The sequence below is a fragment of the Lampris incognitus genome, chromosome 2, assembly GCF_029633865.1.
Source record: "Lampris incognitus isolate fLamInc1 chromosome 2, fLamInc1.hap2, whole genome shotgun sequence".
NCBI lineage: Eukaryota > Metazoa > Chordata > Actinopteri > Lampriformes > Lampridae > Lampris > Lampris incognitus.
In genome coordinates this window covers 98,667,345-98,689,699 of record NC_079212.1, presented here as the reverse complement: position 1 = coordinate 98,689,699, position 22,355 = coordinate 98,667,345, and the positions used below count along the sequence as shown (strand labels likewise).

General features: G+C 40.7%; 1 protein-coding gene across 3 annotated transcripts in view; it reads left to right on the top strand.

Annotated features, from left to right (window-relative positions):
- Positions 1–3,063: 3,063 nt before the first annotated feature.
- Positions 3,064–22,355, top strand: part of rspo4 (R-spondin 4) — a 69,889-nt gene continuing 50,597 nt past the window's right edge. For 2 of the 3 annotated variants that reach the window (XM_056274224.1, XM_056274225.1), the window contains exons 1-2: positions 3,064–3,519; positions 14,927–15,115. In XM_056274224.1, coding sequence (XP_056130199.1) covers positions 3,435–3,519; positions 14,927–15,115 — 274 coding nt within the window. In that variant the 5' untranslated portion in view covers positions 3,064–3,434. Of the gene's footprint in view, positions 3,520–11,202; positions 11,276–14,926; positions 15,116–22,355 lie in introns of those variants that run through there. The other variant, XM_056274226.1, reaches the window with a different exon arrangement.

Below are 22,355 nucleotides of genomic sequence, written 5' to 3'. Positions count from 1 at the left end.
AGCTTCCCGTGACCCCGATTGGGATAAGCCGCTTGGATAATGGATGGATGGATGGATGGATGTTATTGCTCAGAGAAACCAGGCCTGACTGCTGTTTTGTTGTATACTGGAATAAAGTTCAAATGACTATTTGCTACATGTCACCATTAGTCAGAGTAATATGAAATTAGTGAGTAGAGAAGGTTTGAGGGTTAAGACACTTGAACAGGTTTGGGAGAGAGGTTGTGTCGTGACAGTTGCAGGGTGGTCTCTGTGACTACTAAGCTCGCTTGACTGTGGTGAAAACCGCAAGCTGACATTTTTGAAAACCTGAGGTTGCCTACTTCTGGCCTAGATACCTTGGGTATGTACACGTAGTACACTCAAAAAAGTGTAGGTTCTCAACTACAATCCTCTGGACAACCCTGTACTGCTGCTTTTCTTTTCGGCTAGGTAGTTTATTACGTTTACCTGTTGTGTTGAGTTGTGTTGTGTTGTGTCAGAAGACTCCCTGATGCTGTGAGACTCCGTAATATAGAGTCCCAGGAAAAAGCAGTGAGAAACCCTGCTCAAGGGTTTCCTACCTGGGAAAAATATTCCTAATGAATGCTTTGAATACAACCCCATATGCTCGAGGTTTTTTGAAGTACTGTCAGAGAACAGGAAGACTACAGAGAAGGATCACCTCTGGGATCCCTCGATGTTCACCAAATAAAGAACCCGTCCAAATAAAGAGCTCATCAAAGCCCTTTCACTTTATATAGTGTGCACATTTAAGGCCTTTTCCCAGTACATGAGACTACATCTTTGATCTGGCACGGAAGGCTGCTAGGTCTGGTAATGAAGGGTGCACTGAGTCAGGCAGTACATAAATTTGAGTTTAACAAGCAAAATCTGCAAAATTGTTGCAATGATTAAATGTTTATTTATTTATTGATTCATTTATTCATTTATTTGGATCCCATTACTCACTTCCAAGGAAGCAACAACTCTTCATGGCTCCACACAAGTAAACATTACATCATAATGCGAAACATTACATCATAATGCAAAACAATTATAGAACTACAATAAAAACAAAAGAAAAAAACAATGAATCAACAACAATAAAACTTCTAATAACGATTATAATGACAATAATAACAAGTACTCACACGCGATCTAAATAATCATTAAAACATTTGATGTAGCTCAAAAATGATAGCGATACCACTAGAAACAGCATACGCAGTGACTGAGAAAATAAAATGACCAAGAAAGTTCCTCATCAATATCGTCAGATATTCTGTATCAAAACATGTCCTATTTGGAGAGAGGCTGATGTTCTGTGCCATTAGGTAGTTCTTTAAACTCTTTTTAAAAATGGTTTTACTCGTTAAAAGTGTAATGTCTGATGGTAGACCATTCCATATTTTCGTTCCTCTGTACAGAACCGCACCTTGCCTTGCATTAGTTTACGAGACAGGAACTGAAAAACAACCTCTTGATGCATGCCTTGTATTTAACTTATGGCCTTTACTACTATATGAAAATTGATGGCACAGGCCATTTGGAATTTTAGACAATAAAGCATAACCAACTTAACCCCGTGGACCCACCACCCGCAGGGATGAGCATTGGGGTAGGGTGCAATGCAGGCAAAGGCGGGGACCGGACCGCATGCTGACTTCTGGCATTGCAGACTGGTCCAAGAGGGCCAACTGGGTGGAGACCCCGGGGTAGACCCAGAACTCGTTGGAGGGACTACATGTCCAATCTGGCCTAGGAACGCCTTGGGATCCCCCAGGAGGAGCTGGAGGGCGTTGCTGGGGAGAGGGACGTCTGTAGTGCCTTATTTAGCTTGCTGCCGCTGCGACCCGACCCCGGAGAAGCGGCTGATGATGAGAGAGACCTTCCACTAAATCACAAGTTTTAGTATACTATAAAGTACAGTGTATTTGTAGCCATAATAGGTCAAAGGCCGGTCTGCATAAGCTATGCTGTGCTTCGAACAAAAAGGTCCACTTCTTTTTCTTTTTTTTGGGCGGGGGGGCCCTAACCTTTAAGTTGGCTGACTACAGCCCTGTCGTGTTGTCCACTGTTGCAAAAGAGTGATGTGGAACAATAAATGAAAGAGTCTGATGATGTGAGCAAGGTTGAGACGCTGTGAGTTGCATGCAAAACCCACAACAATGAGAGCACGGAGGGAGCTTGTTAGCCTGTCGGGCCTCAAATTAAGAGTTTTCCAAATTGAGTTTCCATTCCTTGGAAAATCTTCTTTTAAGTGAACCTTACAGCGATTCAGGTGCCTACCTGAGGTACTTTGGGGCGATCACAACCAAATGTGGAAGGACGTACTCGGTTGTCACACAAACTGCTAAATGAAATGCATAGTGAGTGGTTCTTCCTGAGATGGGTCGGTGGATTTACGACAGGCTTATCTCCTCCACTTAAACCATTTGTAAGTTAGTATATCATCCCTTTAACATCTGAAATGAGTTTCTGTGTGCGATTTTTCCTCGATTAAGGCCAGTGATAAAATAGCAAATAAAAAGATGGAAGAACTTTTGACCTCCAGCTGGTGATCACCATGTGACAAACAACCAGCAATATTAGAATACCCCCCCATTAATTGGCCGTATCTATACAGTTTAAATCAGTTTATTACTTTGATAAATACTATACATTTACTAACAAACCTGCAACCCCCCCCCCAAAAAAATTCATTAATCTCATTTACCTAACTAAACTAGATGTTTTTCCTCCTTTAAACAGGTCATGTCAAGTTTGACATTTTAGCGTTTTAAACTCAGAACTTCTGTCACTAGGTGCTTTACACAAAACAAACTGAACAAACAGATAAACACGGGGATAATAAAAAGCAGGGATTGAAAAAAGTACAACAAAAAAAAAGAAGAAGAGGGGGAGTGGGCTGGAGCTACAGGCTGAAATGTGGAGCCAATGTGGAACCACTTAGGCCTTTAGAGCACACCTCATAAAGGGTTAAAGATGGCTACGGGATAAGTGGAGCTCGTTTCTCGCAAATTTGACAGTGGTAGTTAAACAGTGAGTTTCCCCTCGGAGCTGCCAGTCTGGGGAGGTAGATGAAGCTCTCCATGCTCTCCTCCTCCGTCCTCCTCTCCTCCCTTTCATTTTCCTCTGCTCGCTCTCATACTGTTGTTTACTACCTCCTTATCGTCGCCCCATATCGTCCACGTTAAGAAGGAGGAGGCAGGAGAGGCTCTCTTTTCTGTTCACCTTAGATCTTCAGCCGCTGAGCCCTCACTCAGTTCTTCACCCCTCACCTCTGCTCCTCCTCCTCCTCCTTCTCAGTCTCTCACCTCGTCACCTCGCTCTTTCTTCTTCTTCTCCTTCTGACCTTTGACTGTGGATCTAGGACTTTCGAACTGCCAGCGCCGGGGTCCTTGCTGATGCCCGCGGCCCAGCGCTGACGTGGGCGCCAGCTAGCTGCCCAGATGCATTTACCACTTTTTGCCATTTTGATAACCTTGATGTGTGATGTAATCAGGATGGGTGCCGGCGTCCCTCAGAGACGAAGTGGTGAGTTTACAGTAAAAAGCTTCACTCCCGACTTTTTCTTGACCTTTTTTTTTTTGTAAATTGTTCATCAGTTTCTAATGATGCACTTCAGGGTCAAAAGTGACTGTGCAAAAATGTCTGAAAATCGCAGTTGTTTTGCAATATCACTTACATAAACGATAAACGAGGCTTATATTGTCTTATAAGATATACTTTATTAGGTATGTATTATGCACATTGTTCAAAATATATTGTGCAGCAAGTAGAAAATGACAGATTACACCAAGATTCACTGTCTTGTAAAATATGAATATATTTAATCACACCAAATGTGAAATATGACGTGCTTTTGTAGGAAGCACTTGGCGTCACAGATGAATAAGGAACCCAAACATCTAAAATATGGAAACTGATGATTAATTTCTAAATATAACTTGGCTAAATCGATGCAAGCTAGACCTGCACAAAGTATTACAAAGACAATAAACACTGCAGTATCACACGTTGGTAAAATTGGCTAAAGGTACAAAAAAAAAAAAAATTCACCACCAAAACTTCTTAAATGTAAAATTGCCCAGACGTCGAGACATGGCTGCGAGGGCAAAATAGACTCACCTTTTTAGTCTGGGCTTTTAGAGACTGTAAACCTCACAAAGTTTACCGGATCAGTCACGACAGCAGTTCACCTTGTCATTATTTGACAGCGCAGTACAGAACGAGTGAGCTAGAAACAACCGGATGCTGAGAAATCATCGGACGCGTGACTTTCCCTCTTATCTCTCCCCCTGTATCTTGCTCTCGCCGTTACAAAGTCAAGCAGCACAAAACTCTACAAAGCCATGTTGTGCCGTTGTATTTCCAACAACTCGAACTTTGCAATCGGACGCACTTGAACGACCAAGACAAACAAACATGCAAGGACTTGGCCTTGGTGGCAATGACGCAGCAACATATTGGGAACCGATGTTGTAACACAAAAGATTCTAAGACATTTTTCCAAACAGTGTCGAGGAAAACTGCAGACAAAACACTTCGCGAAGAACAATATGCATTACTTTAAAATGCGTCCATTCAACCCCTGTGTTTCCAAACGTTATCTTCCTTTACATTTCTACTCTGACTTCAAAACAGCCCATTGACTTGTGAGTCATTTTCAAATCCACATCACATATTTTCCCACCATGCCTTCAGCTTCGCAGATTTGCTAAATCTCGGCGCCTGCGTTTAATGTCACCGTCTATTCAGCTTTTCTCGGGCAGACATCCCACAGCACATGAAAATCCATCTTCGATCCAGATTTAGACTTCACTAAAAATCACCCCTCCAAAAAAAAAACCCCAAAAGTCCCATCCACAGTCCGTCAGCTGAGTGTGGGCTAGCCCTCACACACTCACTGGCTGCTGAGATTTCCCTGAGAACTCCTCCTAATGACTCAATTGGGTTTTCCAACATTTCAGCCTGCTTCTGTAAACAAACCCAAGGTGAGAGTTTGATTAATCACAATTACTGATGTTTTGTGGTGCAATCAAGTACCGCTGAGTCTCTTCTCAACATAACAGGGAGTGACACGCACACACATATATATATGTATATAAATTATGCATATCAAGAATACGCATATCAGACTAAGATTTACCAAGGGACAATATGAAACATCCTAAAACACCTTTATTATTGGTACAATAAAAAAGTTCCAACTCTCCAAACGGTGCCGAGAAAGTGAGAACTGATGTAACATCAAAACCAATCATTTCACTTTGGCATTATATTAACTGACGTTATACTGATCCTTAAAACTGCAGTGCTGGCATTACAATATGAAGACTGTAAATTAAAATAAACTATTCAGCTTTTAAAAGGAACCCGATGACTACTTTTACTGATTTCTGGCACAAAAGCAAACAGCGTAATTCACCTTGAGACCCACTCAACCCAACCAGCTCTGGCTTTTGGGTCGATCTGGGTTGCTGAAACACAATCAGACGAACCGATCAACATTAGCCTTTTGCAATTGTTCTGAAATGGATAATTAGCACTCCGGGGTGAAACGGAAGGCGAATGTCAAATAACGTAACAAACCTCAATCAAAACACTACCAGCTCCTTGGATTATGGCATTTGATGTGGAATTAGATTTGCCCTTTGCAAAACGATATAGAATTACCACGGGGTCCCGGATGGAGGCAATCCAAGCTAATGAGCTGTGACAGCTGGAAGCGGGACACCACTTTCTGACTTTGAGGGTCAAATGCTGGTTTTGGGTGAGGGAGGCCGACCTGCTGTCAGAATTCATCACTTTATACGAGGGAGATTCATGTTAACTTTCGTGGCTTCCCCCCCCCCCCAGCTCCTCATCCCTCCTTTTATCTCCATACTTCCTCCTCTCACGCTTTGTGTCCTCACTGCATGCCAAGTCCTTTAACTATATGTCTGACTTAAAGATGTTTTTTCCTTAAAAAAAGCGAAAAGGTGTCAATGTGGGGAGGTCATGTCACTTTTTGAAATATAAGGGTTTGGGTTAAGGTTAAATCTTCTTTCGTGCGTTTTTTTTTTTTGGGAGCACATGATGCTACCTTCATACTCGTTTAAGAGATCTGCCGCCTTTCAAGGTACCATTGCTCATTTCTGGGAAATTCCAGCAGGGGAAAGTGCTTTAGAAGTAAGTAAAGTTTTCCTAACCTATTAACAGAACTCTTATCCTCATTCTCCTTTTAGCTAAGGAGAAAAAACAAGTGAGGACTTAGAACTAGATTAATTGCTCTGTTGAGATTTACCCTCCTCTTCTCATCTCACTTCCTTTCCCCTGCATTTATTTCCCCAATCTCATCTCACTCGTTCCCCCATCTGGACTTGGTTTACCAAGCTGTTATAGGTGTTATATACACACACACACACACACACACACACACACACACACTGAGCTGAAATGCTTTAAGCAAGATGTTAGGAGTGGGTGAAACTGACTGAGGTTGAACCGATTATTTTGTCTGTTAGCATGATTTGTGTTCATCTAAAGACTGTGTTTGGTCACTGTAGGTTAGTAACTGTGAGCACCTGTTTCACAGATGAGAGCAATTAGAGCGCGGAGAGAGGACTAAAATCGGATTTATTCTGAATTACAGTCTAAGAACGGTATATAGCCGAGGTCAGGGTAGAGACAAAATAAAGCCGGCAATTTCTTTTCAGCCTCATATTCACCATTTACGGGAAATTCATGAGTCGCCGGAGAAAAAGGTCTAGAAACTCAAACCAAGAACTCCCTGTTGACTCCGTTGATCAAATGGCTACCATGAAAATGTATACATTAATTCAGGAAACATGTTTAAACCATTGACGTGACCTTTGCACATCCCTACTGATCGGTTGCGATGATGGTGATCCAGCACCATGTAGCAATCAACACACAAGATGCGATGTAAGGATCATAAGCTCATCTCTTGTACTTACTGTAAGCAATTTTAGGATAAAAGTGTGGTGCTTAGTGGCTAAAGTGAAAACTTTAGTAAAATTTATGCAGGTTCCTCTAAGCAGATTTCTGCTTGTTTTTCCCCACAACATAAATCTAACAGTCTGTCTCCCCTAAAGTAAAATGGCAGGATTTTAAGTGGGCTGTAATCTTTTACTCATTGTGAGTTGCATCGATGAGGGCATCAGTTCAGTTCCTAAAACGTACCTGTGAAAATGTACTTGCCACTGTAAATTGCGGAACTAATAAACACCATTCATGTATTCAAACCATCCAGTGCACACATCAGCAAACCCCGAAAGAGCATCTTTAACACAGCCGCCATCATCACATACAACATGCTCACATGCAGGGTTTGGGGTTGTGTTATTATAACACATCACCTGGCTAGCACGTTTTTCTTAGTAATGATCATATCAAGGTGCATATGGGAGTTTTGGCTCTGACTTCAGAAATAACAACTGCTGCATGTTAAAAGGAAGAAAAAAAAACCCAAACACACCTCAAAACAGTACTCACATTATAATTCTGACCCTGCAAAAAAAATGAATTGTAACTAACGATATTTAAATCTTGTCTTTGGGGAAAAAATAGATTTGGTTGTAATATTTCCATGTCTAGATCTGCTGCTAGTAGTAATAAGGAAAATTCTTGAAATAAGTCAACTGGCACAAGAAACAAGTGGCAGTGTGTCTACAGCGTCCTTTAGCTATACATGGAAATTTATTTAGACAAATGCAAAATTATATTATAAATCATCATTATGCTGTGAAACTGAGTTGCACAACTTGCGCAATTTACATTTCATTTATTAATTGTAACCACTGAAAACCTCTCCCTGCACTGACATTGCATTGATACTTCTGCTGCTGCCAGTAAGACTTTGCTGACTGAGGACCTGATCCTGAAGTCCTTTCTTTGTTTCAAGTCAATTTCTTACCTTCTGCCATGTGTGAAATCTGTTTTAGGGTGGACTTTTCCTTTTGATGCTGGCATGTTTCCCCCAAACCCCAATGGTGTATGTTACACCTGGTGCTCGTTAAAAAACTAGTGCAATCCCACACAAGGTCAAAGGTCACTGTTTAATGCTACCTAAAACTGCCACTCCCCCAGAATTCCCTTAAGCCTGCAGACCGACATCATATGTGTCGAGAAATGTTTTTCAAGTAGTGGGTCAGGATCAGCGAGGGCTCGGACGACGCCAAAAGGTTCCCTGGGTTATTCTGAAGATGCAATGTGTTCCCTGTTTCATTCTATTAATGTTTCCTTATTTTCACTTATTTTCATATTTTCCTTCTTGAATATGCTGCATATGCTTAAAGGCTGGTGTGGCTGCACATCCATGTTAAGTGTTAACAGCACAAGGTTCACAAGCTGTGGTATAGAGTCCAGAATCAGATGTGGGCCCTCCTCCTCCCCATATGGCAGCCTTGGTATATTTTTGACCAGACTGCGTTCCAATACTGTAACGTTAAATTTCTCATCTGGGCTCACAAATTTGAAAGCTTAAGAGGCTCTTATAAAAAGTAAATTGTTCTCTGAATGTTTTCAATTTTGCTTAATATGTTAAACATTCAAAGGTGCTTACATGCCCAGCTAAAAAATTGCTAGCATTTGACCGATTAAAGCCAAATATCTCAAAACATTCAGCACAGTCCATTTTTTTCTCTGTCAATAATACATTCAACAATCCTTCAATGCACATTTCTTGAGTTTATTTTTTTGACAGTTAGGACACAGTGTTTTGGAAGCAAAAAATTAGGTGTTCTGTTCTCATCACTTGGTACTAGGGCTCTCACGATATCCGATTTTCACTACATGATTATCGTGGCCAAAAGAATTCACAATAACGGTATCATCACAATATCTGTAGAAAATTTGAAACAAAAAAAAATGCTGTCAGTCAAATTCATCTTTAACGTTGATTTTTTGTACACTTTGTCAACTTTTTGGCAAATGAATTACCCTCAGAAGTGTAGGGATGTGGAAAGAGTGTCTGTAGCCATACCTGTACAAAAAGCATACAAAAAGAACAATTACGATTAATGGATAGTGAAAAGGCAACCAGATGAACTGATAAAAAAAAAAAAAGAAAAAAAGAAGAAAAAAAAGAAGATCCACAAGGCCTAACATCTGCGATCAATACAATGTCAACTGAAACAAAATCGCTTGTGGGGAGCAGGGGACGGAGAGTTTGTGTGTGAGACCACAGGCTGACAACTAACCACTGATATACTGTAATTTAATGTCCACTGACCATGTCCTTACATAACTTTTTCCTCTTTCCATTTTTCATGACATGATTTTGCGCGGCAGTAGTAGCCACACACTGTGGTAGTAGCTAGCTAGCTAGCTAGCTAGTTATTGTGTCATATCAGGTGTGCGTGTGTGTGTGTGTATGGGGGGTGGGTGTTGGGGAGGGAGACACAGTGAGAACGGAATGAAATGGGAGAGGTGCTAGATTATTTACATGCTATTATCATATGTGTATTATGAACATGATATCAATATTTCATTTTGTAAATATCACAGTTATTGTCAATACATGTATATGGTGACACCCCTTCTTGGTACATTAGTATTTTGATTGTTTTGCTAAAGCTGTTATTCAGAGTAGCTTATAGGGAGCAAGGAAGGAAGGGGTTCAGAGCCTGGCCCTAAGGCACTTTGGCTGCTGTACGGTTTCAATCTGTGACGCTCATTAGGCCATTGTGGTTCTCTCTGTGTTGCTTCTTCCAAACATATGAGAACTTTTCCCCAAATAATCCCCGATGAAGGAAATGTCAATAAATATTTATTATCTCAGCCTCACAATTAAACTTCATCCTGACACACTTAATTACACTCTGGCCAATACAGCAAACCAAAATTATGCTTCTCTCTGGGTCTAAAAACTTCAAGTAAAGCTATTACAATCAAATAGCTGTAGAAGAGCAGGGGATTCAGTAAACATGTGTAAATCACCGAGATCAGTTTTACAATTGACCACGAGGTGTCGATTTATCCCAAATCTGCAGGGTGTGTCATCACGGCTGTGTGCTATGAAGTTAGATACAGCCCCCATTACCAACATCAACTCCTTACAGGGACATCTCAGTTTGTTCAATATAATGAGCACAATTTCTGTCCGGGATAAAACATAAAACATAACACCATCAATCTGTCTATCTGTCCGTTCTTCTTAAGTCGATGTCTCATTACAATAGAATCAGTGAAATTCGGAGCCCATAGTGGGCCTCCAGCAAGCGATTAGAATTTGCTCATCACAATTAGCAGCAAAATATCAGCTAATTGCTCAAGATTAATCATGTCATGAGCATGACAGCGTAATGAGAATGAAAACAAGTGGGTGAAAGTAGTTGTCTATGAAATCTGATTTTCTTGCCGTGGCCATATCATAAACTGGTAACCCCAAATTAATAAATTCTCAACTCCCACCAAATCCAATTCAGACCCCATCACAGCAGGTAGAGAGAGATACACCTAGAATGGTTGTCGCTCTGGGGCAAAAACAAACAATAATTCACACACTATTCATGTCTGATTAACATAACATGTAGGCAGGGGTTAAAGTGGGATTTGGTAAGTGGGGGATCTCTGAAATCAGGAAATTAACCCTACGAGCACATGCACACACACACACCCACTACATGCTCAATAAATCATTGGCTGAATGTTCAATTTAAAAATTGAAATGCATTTTAATCAGTCTTTTGTATTAGTTGAAAGTGCCACAACTAGCCAGCAACGTCAGCTACTAGCTAGCAACGTTACCGGGTGGAAGATAGCTAGTTAGTTACGTTCGCTAACGTTAGTTGCTTGAATGAAAACCACAGCAGAGCTAGACAAAACTATTGGAAATACTATTGGAAATACACTGAAGATACTCACTCTTTATGCCCCCCAATCCAAGATAATAGCGCAGGTAGCAGGTTGACGCTCTCTCGAGTCTTGTCTGCCTGGTGTGGTGAACTGACCCTGACCCGTGAGTGTGAAGCCAGTCTCCTTTGATGTCAAGTCTGGTGAAGCCAGACAGCAGGCAGGTGCGGGTCACGTGAGGACGCGATATCATTCAAACTTTTAGAAAAAGTAAAGTAGTATAAAAATAGAAGAACGACTTTATTTGCGATTTATTTTGTAATGCTTGTGAATTGGCTGCATCATGTTTTTTGTTTTAAATTTTACTGTGACAAAAAGGTTGAAATTACTCCTGTCTACAGAGTGTCACATCTCAGCTCCGGTCGACTTGGGGGAAGAGGGGAAGTGCCGGTGTCGGGATCCGGGTAGCTCCGGCCCACTTTAATCACTGCATGTAGGTAATGCGGTATCTCCGACCCCTCACATCCTGCTCATCACCTCTACCAGCTCCTTCCCTCTGGGAGGCGCTACTGGTCACTGTCCACTAACACTAAACACTTCACAGTTTTTTCCCCCTAGCTATCAGGACTCTGAACTCCTCCCTATTTTCCCCTCCTCACACACCGCTGGTATGCATGCTATCATTCCGCTAATTGTGCGTAATAGGTTTGTTTCTGTTACTGTGTAGCTGTATTGTTCGTGATAATATGCGGAGTGTCTGCTGTTGTCCATGTAGTATGTATTATGCTGCAGAGTTTAACATGCACCGAAAACAAATTTCACTGGCCTTGGTTGTGTGGCTAATAAAAACAATCTAATCTAATTTAATCACTAAATTGCCTTAACTCCATTTTCAATTTATCAATTAGGTATCCATGGATTGGTCTTTATGTCACTGATTGACCAACAGTGAATAAGTTTGCTTTATTCAAAAAGTAGCAACAATTTGAAAAGTAGGACATCCGGGTGGTGTAGCGGTCCATTCTGTTGCCTACCAACACAGGGATCACCGGTTCGAATCCCTGTGTTATCTTCAGCTTGGTCGGGCGTCCCTACAGACACAATTGGCCGTGTCTGCGGGTTGGAAGCCGGATGTGGGTAGGACTGGGGTACTTGGCCAAGTGCAATTAATTGGGGAGAAAAACGGACCCCCCCCCAAAAAAAATACAAAACAATCTGAATAATATTCCCTAAACTTTTTCCGTCTTAATCTGATTTAGTCACTCTAATCCAGGAAGTAATGTTTAGATACTGCTTGGTAAAATTTAAAAGGTTAGACAGGAGAAACTATTGTGTGTTTCAGTCCATCCCTCGAGTGTTTTTTTCAAAAGCACATGCACACACACACACACACACACACACACACACACACACAAACACACACACACACACACACACACACACACACACACACACACAGCCATAGATACATACATAAACCTGCCAAGTCAACAAGACATACCACAGTCGACCACACGATATTGTGTTCAAAGCAGAAATGGTGATCCTCTGCACTCATGCACATCCACCGCCCGTCGCTCCTCCCTTATTTCATTCCATGTGTACTTCCATCCCTCTTACACTCATTCCATCTATCTGTCCATCTCGCTCCTTCCATTATCCTTGCTGATCCTTATCGGATTGAAAGCATTCCAACATCGTCTTCGAAATCTCCTCTGAAGACCTGGGAACAGACATCACAGCTTGCCACTATCTTATAAAAACACACTTTCTAGCGACACTGAAATCAACGGCCATAAAACGGCAAAATCTGACGTCAGCTTGCTTGACAGATCTTCACAGAATCTGAACCCCCTTTTTTAATCAACTAAAATTAATCTAAACTTGGCACAAAAAGTAAGGAAATTTGTGTTTGGTAGATTATTTATTTGTTGTAACAATTCTTCTTGGCAATAAATCTTATATCAGGCACCTGATTGTCAGCACCTGGGGTACCAGAAGCTCAAAACAAGAGTCAATAGCAACAGCAAAATAAGCTGTTTGGAATTGGCAGAGAAGATTTGGCAAATTTTTCATGGGCGCAACCCACATACTCAGCTCTGCTGCTCATCCCACAAATTCATGTTCCTTACAAATGTGGCACCATTTAAAAGGGAAATAAACAGGCTTCCCAGCGGTATAAGATGTATTGCCAAGAAGCATTGTTACAACAAAGAAATAATCTAGCAAACACACATTTCCTTACTTTTTGTGCTAAGTATATTATTTTTTTCAAGGTAGCATATCAAGGACATGTACAGTGACTGGCTTACTTTTCTAAAACTAAACAGGGCCCTGTTTATCCCATTGGCATGTGTGCAGAGGTATAGGCAACATACACTATGACGCTGGAACATACTGACATACAGCACCAGGCACGCGGGAAGATGCTTTAAGTAGGGGGGCTGCCAATCAAAACGAAAAGTATTGTGGCGGGCAGGAGTGGAAGAATGAGTCGAGAGGAAGAGATGTCTTTTTAATCACAACTCATGTGCCTCATACACCGCACGACCCCGGGAGTGCTCTTTTATAGAACGGAACAGAACTGACAACAACGTAACGAGTCCCCCCCCCCCCATGCGCCAAGTGGCAACATCAGTCCCAGTCACGGTCCTACAGTCAGTTAGTCAGTAAGCGGTCTCCTACTTAGTCTGAGTCGAACCCCCAAAACAACAACACAAGAATAACCACAACATGAACACCACATCATTAAAACCCAATTTTAAATCTAACATTAACAGTCCCATCAGCCATTGTACTTTCCCAGCGTAGAACCACCGACAATCAGAGCGACCGCCATCCCGGTTGCTACAGTATGACGTCATTGTTTTGTCTGTAATGTGCATGTGTAGCAGATTTGGAATGGAGTGTTTACTCACTTTATTATTAAAAATGTACAGTCCACGCAGCCCTAGCCCGCTGTTTAAAATAAAGGTATGTCATCTGCCACAATGGGGGTGCATCCACCACTAGGGGGAGCTACAGCCTCCCAGCAAACCCCCCGTTCCTGCGCTAATGTACAGCACATATACAGGGCATTGCTGTCAGTTTCATAAACATCACAATATGTATAAAAATCAGATCATCGCGATGTGGAGTCTAACAAACACAAAGGACAGTCTATTGTAATGGCTCAGGATCAGATATTTGTACAAAACAGGAAGGAAATGCATGACATTTACTGAGACGGGCTCTAGATATTTGTTTGATCTTGTTTTTTCAAAATGCTCGAAATGAGCGCTATCATATTGAAACACAGTATCATATCAGTTTGCCGCTGTTTTTAATGAGGACGCAAACATGGGCCTCAGTGTTTGTCCCTGCACACAGACCCTTTGCTCTCTAAGTAAGCTAATGCTTATATCCTCCATGAAGACAAAATGGCACGTCCTCTTACAATATCATTGATGGCATCAAAATGATATACCTTTCTACCAACACGGGGGTCGGCGGTTCAAATCCCTGTGTTACCTCCGGCTTGGTCGGGCGTCTCCACAGACACAGTTGTCTGTAGGTGGAAAGCCAGATGTGAAGAGCAGGGTAATTGGCCAGGAACAACTGGGGAGAAAAGGGGCGGGGGGGGGATGATATACCTTTATATACACGACTGACAAAATATGAAATATGAACACAGAGGAACCTTGGATTAAAAGGTATAGACCTTGTTCACACACACACACGCACTGCAGTTTGTCTATTTCTGTAATTCAAGAGGCTAAATGGTAGATAAGTGTGTAGAAAACCATGCCTACCTTGAGCATTTGTGATGTATTGCATTCTCAGTCTCCTCTCCCATACTCTTCCTCTCTCCTCCATCTTTTCTTTCCTTTAAATGCTTCAGAACATTTCTAATCTAATGTTAAATTGCTTCCTATTCCTCACCTTTCTTCCAATTTCCTACTCGCTCTAAGTTTCCTCTCCACTCCTCTACCTTTCTTTTCCTCACTTTGTCTCCTCATCTCGCACCATTTCGCCTTTCTTCTCCTTATTTATCCATCGCTCCAGTCTTCTACTCTCCTCTTCTTCACTTGTTCATCTCATCTTCTCAACTCATACTTCTCCTTTTCCTTCTCTCCTCTGCTGGATTATCCTCTCTCTGTTCTAGCTCAGAAAGAAATGACGGAGGAGTGTCGGAACTGTCTGGAGTGTTCCCATGACAACGGCTGTGTGCGTTGCCCTGAGCGACTCTTCTTATTCCTGCAGAGAAATGGGATGTCTCACCATGGCACATGTCTCCATGTCTGCCCTGCTGGACACTACGGACAGAGGGGGAAGGATGTCAATCGCTGCATGAGTATGTCTATAAAATGATGTTTGTGTGTGTGTGTGTGTGTGTGTGTGTGTGTGTTTGCGTGCTATGCCATCAAGCATTTATCACATCTAGCGCTGTACTGCTTTTCACTGTATTACTCATATTACTCATATAGTGTGTATTTGTGTTTGAGCAATATCCATCCATCCATCCAGCCATCCTCCTGTCAGTCTGTCTGACTGTCACATCAACCAGATTACTAGAAATTTGTCTTAGGGATCTCAGGACCGAGGCAAGCAAACACATCAAATAGTCAGATCCACTACAAGACTCTAGAATAATCTTCCCCAGTTCATTAGATTTGTTCTAGACTGTTTTAAGCGGCTTCTAAAAACCATCTTTTTTGGCAAGCCTTTTCATAGATCCCCATCCCTGCCTTCTGTTTTTGTTCGTTTTTAGCTTGGTCTGTTCATTCATTCAATTTATTTACGAGCAAATAAATTGAATGAATAAATAAACCCTGTGCCATGGTTTACTTATTCATTCAATTTATTTACCCGTAATTTTCTGGACTGAGTGTAAAGCACTTTCGAACTGTGTGTTTTTAAAAGTGCTATACAAATAAAACTTTACTTACTTACTGACTTACTTACTACATGGCCAAAAGTATGTGGACACCTGAACATCACACCCATATGTGCTTGTTGAACCTCTCATTCCAAAACCAGGGGCATTAATATGGAGTTCGCAGCTATAACAGCCTCCACTCTCCTGCAAAGGCTTTCCAATTAGTCAGTGGGTCGAGGCCACCTATCTGCTTTAGTTTTTAAAACATAATGTTCTGTCTTTACGCATGCTCAATAATCCAGATAAGGAAAACACAGAAAGCTGAATCAGTTTATTTGACACAATGTTTATTGAGAGAAACATTTCATCACTCATCTAAGTCATCTATGTGAACAGGGGACAACCCTACCTGAACCGGGAGGGGGGGGGGGGATAAGATTACGCCTGTCACCATCTTACAATGCTGTGATTGCTATTCCACAATTCTCTGTGACTAGTACACATAGCAATAGTGAGAGTACGCCTGTCACCATCTTACAATGCTGTGATTGCTATTCCACAATTCTGTGAATAGTACACATTTTAACTCTAGTTAATGGTCAAGACAATTTGCATATGAAACCGATGGTTGTTTTTGGTCGTTATGCCACTGTATTGTTTATAAGGGTGGGATACCTGCAGTCAGTGGAGACTGAAGAGGTCACTTAGATCAGTGGTTCTCAACCTTTTTGGGGTCCTGGACCCCCTGTGTATTTTTGACCTACCCTGAGGACCCCTCCACCTGATCTTGGGGGAGGGGGGTTGCAATTTGTAGAAACAGTAGAAACTGCATTTTAAATTGCATTATAGCATTTATTCACTCTTTGGGGCAAAAATAAGAGCTTTCAGTTGTAACTTAGATATAGTTAACAAAACAGAATTCTTATGCAGTAACTTTCAGATATATGTAACAAAACAGAATATGTATTCAGTAACTTTCAGATATATGTAACAACAGAATTTTTATGCAGTAACTTTTAACAATGCAAACGGGAGCGACATCTCTTATTAAAATACAATAAATTACACTTGTGAAACAGATGTAATTAGAGAAAAAAGTCCTGTTACCCTTTATAGTTTAGGTAGATGAAGGTCTCAGTCACATTTGAGTAAAATAATCCTATTTCTATAAATGTCATAGGATCTTTTTTTTAAAGATATTTTATTTTCACGGACCCCTTGCACTTACACCACGGACCACTAGGGGTCCGCGGACCCCCGGTTGAGAAACACTGACTTAGATGAGTGATGAAATGTTTCTCTCTCAATAAAGATTGTGTCCAGATGAACTGATTTAACTTTCTGTAAAAAAACAACAACAATGATTCCAATGAGGGAGGACCCGGAATTTCTAAAGTGATGAAGATAATTTTATTCTTAATCGAATTCTGTTTGTTGCCACTCGAAATTCTCGCGCATTTTTCCAAAATCATATTCTAAAGCTCATTAAATTTGCAGGCAAACGCTGCGGCCTACAATATCATTCGAACCAATGGCGCGCTAAGATACTGACAGAGGGGTGTCATTAACCTATCAGATTTAGCTACATTGAGCACAGCTGTTTGGCCTATGAGGAACTGAAGCGTCAGCTGATGGACACAATGGAAAACGTTAGAACATGGTAGCAGCACCACTCTACGTGTGAGGGTAAGTATTAATTTTATTGGAAAATGTGGGTCTTTATGCTCTGAAATGAAAGGTGGGCATTTCTGTTTTTTATACATTTTAGAGATTTGGAAAATGTTACTAATTCGTTTTTAAAGGCTGCTAAACAGGGTTGCATTTTGTAATATTTACATTTGTGTATAAAATATTTTGCCAAAATAATTACATTATTCAATAAGAATTCTATATTTATATCTTCTATAAACATTCCAAATTTGACATGTTCTAGTAGAAATTGAGGTAGAGCATCAATACTAGATTTTACCCATACATTTAAATTATACCAAAAATTATAAGCTGTTCCTATGTCTGTCTTGCAAAATTGACAAGAATTACAGTGTACATTACATTTTAATCTAATAAATTAACTGGAGGGGTAAATCTCATTAATTATCTTGAAGTGAACCTCTTTGGCTTTGGGGGGATAGGGAATGAAATGTATTTTATTCTAATTTTATGGGCATGCAAATTTGAGTATATGCCTAAGATATAATTCCTTCTTAAAGGGTCAGGATAACATATCTTCAACAGTGAGTTTCTGATAAAGTAATTATTGCAGGTTCTATCGTCAAATTTTAAGTTGTCAATCATTAAGGGACAAAGTGTGGGGCTGACAGAAGAGTAAATAAGACATTGTGAGACCATCATCTTGAGTTGTATAGGGATCACACCTATTACCATGTCATACACCTTTTCAGAGGAGGATAAGCTATATTTCAAACACAACTCATTATAATTCAAATTGCCTCTGTCATCTATGATGTGTGTAATGGACCACATACCCTTCTTCCACCACTCTTCCAAAAACAAAGATTTTTTTTCTTCAACAGGATACATCTATTATTCCAAATTGGAACCTCATGGGGGGTAAAGTTGTGTTTAAACAACAGTTCCAATATTGTAAAACTTGTTTATGAAAGGCGGATAAACGCAATGGTAACTTGGACAGTTCAAAATCACAGTTCAAAAGAAAAGCTATCCCTCCCAACTTTTTAAAGATTGCATTAGGTATGGCATGCCAAATCACAATCTCATCTATGACAAAGGCTTGTAGCCACTTCAGTTTAATCATACCATTCATAAAGTCAAAATCAATGGCATTCAACCCCCCATTTTCATAACTTTTCAAGAGGTCACTTTTTCTGATATAACGACACTTGTTTTTCCAAATAAAATTGAAATTAGTTTGGTTTATGAGTTTAATCATTCTTGATGAGATAGCCAGTGAGTAAGCAAGATAAGTAAATCTAGAAAGACTTCTTGGTGAGTAGAGTCCTCCCAAACAGAGTAATGTCCCTCTGTAATCAGCTGTTTAATATAGCTTTACATTTTGCATTATTATTCTGAATAGTCGTCTCTTCTCTTGATTCATGATTTTTGCTTAAGTTAATGCCTAAATATTTAACCTCAACTTTAACAGGGACACCAAATAAACACCTAAAATGATGCTCATGTATAGCCAGAAGTTCACATTTTCTTATATTTAGAGTTAAACCTGATGCTTTAGTGAAGAGCTCAACTGATTTAAGGGCCAAGGGGATCTGGGAAGCATTTTTTTTTAAGAAAAGTGTGGTGTCATCTGCAAGGGAAGGAAGTGAGATGCCTCACTCCTTAGCTACTTCCATCACCAGCTCCAGTGAAACGATGTTTAGTTCAGTTCCACAGCGCGCAATACATGCGCGATGACGTAACCGACGAATTGTTGACAGTTAAATTCGTTGGCAACTAATTTTGTCATCAATTTTTGTCGACTATGTCGATTAATTGTTGCACCCCTATTAGTGGTCTATAACCCTATCACCCATCGTCTAGCGGGTTATTGTGAAGTGTCTAGTGTGTTGGTGTAGTGTTATGTACCTGTCACGCCTCACTCTCAACCTTCACGCTGGCTAGCAGAAATGCGAACAGGAGAGCTGAGAGTTTAAGTCTCTCCCTGCCAGTACATAGCCTCTCCAACAGCAAGCCGTATGTAGTGCCTCCTTGTGGCGACACACGGTACCCTACATCATCAATAACTGATTAAATCAGATTAGTGACACTACAGTTACTATATGTCAAGACCCATCCCCTATAGCTTTAAGTTTGGCGATGCAGTGCAGATGCAGTTTGGAGTTGGGAGCTTTAAGTTTGGAGATGCAGTGCAGATGCAGTTTGGAGTTGGGAGCTTTAAGTTTGGAGATGCAGTGGAGATGCAGTTTGGAGTTGGAGCTTTAAGTTTGGAGATGCAGTGCAGATGGAGATGCAGTTTGGAGTTGGAGCTTTAAGTTTGGAGATGCAGTGCAGATGCAGTTTGGAGTTGGAGCTTTAAGTTTGGAGATGCAGTGCAGATGCAGATGCAGTTTGGAGTTGAAGCTTTAAGTTTGGAGATGCAGTGCAGATGCAGATGCAGTTTGGAGTTGGGAGCTTTAAGTTTGGAGATGCAGTGTAGATGGAGATGCAGTTTGCAGTTTGGAGATGCAGTTCTGGGGACCCTCCCCAGAACTACTGATGGTATCATGGGGAGGTGTTGTGTCAAATCAGTTGTCACAGAGGACATTGTGGCAGCAGTTATACTATCACCATTATTACTTCTGTAATCTTCTGTTAATACTATTATTTAAATCACAGATCATCAAGTTTATTTATTATACTAATCTTTTAAAATTTGGGTTTGTATTTGTGTGTCAGAAATAAAGAGTAGTAATGCATGCATGTTTTTCTCCAATAGGTCCCACAGATCACCTATTCTGTCCCACCACCTATGGGGAAAAGTAGCAGGTGTGAAAAAATGTTGTGATTTTACTTTTGTGTGTGTCAACTGAGTAAATCATCTGAGATGAAATGGAGCCAAGTGCCTGGGTCTTTTCCCTGGCTGTTTTCAATGGATGTAGTTTTAATGTTACTGAGCACTTAATCAGACTTTGGAATTAAGAAGTAATGTGAATGAGTATGGGGCTTAATTATTTTGTTTTTCTCTTCATCTCAACAGTGTCCACTGCAGCTAGGTGTGCACATGCCTCTCTCCTGTGACAGAATCAGGTGGGTAAGAATGCAGTGATGTGATTTATCAAATAGATCACCTTCTCTATCCTTCAAATTGAGCTCTTTCACTGGACAAGGGTGCAAGAGTACAGCTGGGGTTTTCTATTGCTAATCTGAGAATGGAATAGAAAGCTTGCGGCCTCACAGTGAGTTAAACACAATGAACTTGGTTCTCAAAAATGTAATGTGTGAAATATCATTGTGGCTTGCACCTAATCTCCATTCTTTGTTTCCTCTACAGATTCAAAGTTCAAGATTCAAATTTGAAGTTCAGGATCCACATTCACACTCCTATTAATTGCATGTTTGATACCAACCTTCTTTTACAGTCTGTTTTAATTAAAACTACCTTCTCTCTTCTCTTATGGGCTAATTTGATCTTTGTGATGTTAGTTCTTGTGATAGCCAGTGTTAGCTGGTATAGCAGCAGGTTCCTGGGTTTCCAAATTGAATCTTTGTATTGCCTATTCAGCTACAAGTCTCTTTAGTTTCAAGATCTTTCCATAGAAACACTGAATTAATAGTCCCCCCCCCCCCCCATTCTGTGTCTGTGAAGGGAATGATGGGTCCATTTTTATCAACTACATACATACAGCACTCCATTTCTTTTATAGATGTGACATTTGCTAGGAAATGCGGATGGGTAAAGAGTAGCCTAGTAGGTGGCTCGTTCTCGTGATGTTATGCTCATCATTTTGACAAAATGATTTGACCTCAAATTTGTGATATCAGATATATTATATGAAAAGCTAACAAAACTCACTCATTGATTTGGTAATAACTGTGATTGATGCATTTAACTTAATCTGGCACTTTTCTAAGCATGCCATTGGATGATAACTACAGGTGAAATAAACATCAGAGATGCTTCGCTACAAACGAACTTAATCCGGCACTTAACTTAATCTGGCACTTTTCTAAGCATGCTATTGGATGATAACTACAAATGTGTCATGCATATCGGACCCTAACATAGTTGCCCACTCTCTTTGCTGGAAAAAGTAACTTGGACAAAGTTACTGTTAAAAAAAAGAATGTGCAAGAAGTATGAGTGGCAACTTTTTTTTTATTTGTTGAAAACTGTAGAAGTTAACAAAAAATATGGTCCTCCCTTGATAGGGATCATCTAAATACATTAAATCTCCCATTGGTCCATCACCTAACTAGATTTTAGAACATTTTTTGGATTTTGGAACTACTCCCATTCAGCCACAATAATGTTAGTGAGGTCGGGCACTGATGTTGGTGAAGACCTGGCTCACAGTTGGTGTTCCATCTCATCCCAAAGATGTTAGATGGGGTTGAGGTCAAGGCTCTGTGCAGGCCATTCAAGTTCTTCCACATCACATTCGGCAAATTATGTCTTTATGGACCCCACTTTTTGCATGGGGACATTGTCATGCCGAAACAGGAAAATGCCTTCCCCAAACTGTTGCCACAAAGTTTGAAGCACACAATTCTCCAGAATGTAATTGTATGTGGTAGCATAAAGATTTCCCTTCACTGGGAGTAAGGGTCCTTGCCCAAACCATGAAAAACACTACAAATCATTATTCCTCCTCCACCAAACTTTACAGTTGGTACTATGCATTCAGGCAGGTAGTGTTCTCCTGGCATCCGCCAAACCCAGATTGAGCCAACAGACTGCCAGATAGTGAAGCATGATTCATCACTCCAGAGAATGTGTTTCCACTGCTCCAAAGTCCAATTGTGGTGTGCTTCATACCACTCCAGCCGATGCTTGGTATTGCACATGGTGATCTTAGGCTTGTGTGTGGTTGCTTGGCCATGGAAACCCATTTCATGAAGCTCCCAATGAACAGTTCTTGTGCTGATGTTTCCAGAGACAGTTTGGATCTTGGTAGTGAGTGTTGACCGAGGACAGACAATTTTTATGCTCTTCGGTATTCAACAGTCTCGTTCTGTGGTCTTATGGGACCTATCGTTTCACAGCTGAGCTGTTGTTGCTGCGAGACATTTCCACTTCACA